Genomic DNA, 1,891 nt, shown 5'->3' on the forward strand with positions numbered 1-1,891 from the left:
TGAGCTTTTACTAGCTTAGTTTTGTGAGTTTATCCGTTTGCCTCGATTACAGGAAAAAAAAAAAAAAAAAAAAAAGAATATTCGAGATGAGCTTATCTGGTTACAAAAAACATTATTGACATTTTATACACCTGTGAAACTGTTCATCTATTTTTTACTGATCATAAAATTTTCACCAGTACCATTGTCTGTCCTAGTTGTGACTTGTGAGTTCTGTATTCACAATATTGCTGCTTCGCACATGGCTAGTCCCTGGTAGAGTTGCAAATGCAGTAAGGTCATCATAAGTCACCATACAATGGGTCCTACCTCCATTTCAGTACTGGCTTCCACAGTTAGGATGCTCTCCTCCAATCTAACCCACCATCAGAATGGGTAATTGCCCATTTCCCGTCTATCCTGTTGGTCATATTGACCAAATCGTCGGCAGAAATGAGTCATTGGCTAACACACATGTGGACCGAACTCTGGTCCTGGTTTTCTTTATTCTTTTCTTTTTTTGGTAAAAAAAAAAATAACTCTTTATTCAGTTACATCTCCAAGTAAGATATTTGGAATAGTGAATACACATGTACTGTTGCCTGAAGAGTCAGACAAAATAGAAACCCAGGCAAATAGTTCGTTGCCTAGGCAGACGTCAACTAAGCAACACATGGCACTAGGTTGTTCAGCATCTATGGATAGAACTTGAAATTAACAGATATTGTGTTTCCATTCATTTTGTATGAGTCAATGTCCTTCTAAGGCCATCTTTCATTCTTCCCATTCTGTTGCTCCTCTGGATTATTAACCTTGTAGATGTTTTATGCATGTCTGCCTCAAATATTTTTTGCAAGTAGAGAAAGATGGTCCAACTGTATTATCTGTAGATTGTTCAACATTTTTTTGTTCTTCTTCTTGACAGCCTGTGAATAATGAGCTTCTTGTGTCCATAAGATAACAATTTAACCATTCCTTGTATTTTTGTTGCAGCATGGAACTATTTGTGAGGTTGAATCACTTGTAGATGAAGAATCATAGATAAATGTCACTACTGAAGTGACATTATGTGATGAATGAACACCATTAAGAATTTGTAAAGTCTACAAAACTTGTAAGAGTGCATCATGCTGCGTGCCTCTATCCATACAAAATCAGACTTCGCCACTGTTTGGCTATAGATGCGGAAAGTATTCATGTATTTCCTTTGCATAGCAACTACAGAAACTTGTGGATGTGTTAAACATTGAGATTACTAGTGTGCTGCTGAACTTGATTGTAATGGTGTATGTTTTGTGGAGAGTATCTACTGTTCTGATTCTCATTATATCTCTTATGGCTCTTGTTGATTTCCCCCCTTTTGTCTTGTAAAATAATGTCTTGCCATTGGGGGAGACTTGGTATTTTCTGTTTCTTATTTCCTCCTGGTTTTTTAGGTTGGCTTCCTTATGTTAAATAATTTAAAATAAATGCCTTATTCTTTTCAAGAAATTTATAGTCGTGAGATCTTGTGAGGTTTGATTTTGTTACAAGATCATGTTTCCTTGCCAAAAGGCAGACTTGGATGGATGGCACAATCCATTACACATATCAGACAGACATGGTTAAAATGTGAGTTCAAATGCTTACAGCAACGAGGCTTCACTATAGTGAAATCTAATGTCATTTCTGTAATTAGATGTAATGATGGATTCACCTTTTTTTTTTGGGTAAGATGATGGATTCACCTTTTTTTTTTTTTTTTAGGTAAGATGATGGATTTACTTTTAAGGCACTTCTCTCCATATTTTTGGTCTGGAAATTGACTGATGTAACGGGTATTGGGTCTTCTGTAACATAATTTCACCCATTTTTGTTGATTTGGCTAGCTTGATGGTTCTAATTGCCATGAATTGGTTGTTATGGATGGTTA

The 1,891-nt window shown here is 36.0% G+C and overlaps 1 protein-coding gene across 1 annotated transcript in view; it reads left to right on the forward strand.

Annotated features, from left to right (window-relative positions):
* LOC122059913 (agamous-like MADS-box protein MADS4) overlaps positions 1 to 1,306 on the forward strand; it is a 75,110-nt gene extending 73,804 nt beyond the window's left edge. Inside the window, exon 8 of the mRNA XM_042622984.1 lies at positions 973 to 1,306. Coding sequence (XP_042478918.1) covers positions 973 to 1,006 — 34 coding nt within the window. The 3' untranslated portion in view covers positions 1,007 to 1,306. The remainder of the gene's footprint in view (positions 1 to 972) is intronic.
* Positions 1,307 to 1,891: the final 585 nt, after the last annotated feature.

Source organism: Macadamia integrifolia, chromosome 13 (assembly GCF_013358625.1).
Source record: "Macadamia integrifolia cultivar HAES 741 chromosome 13, SCU_Mint_v3, whole genome shotgun sequence".
Lineage (NCBI taxonomy): Eukaryota > Viridiplantae > Streptophyta > Magnoliopsida > Proteales > Proteaceae > Macadamia > Macadamia integrifolia.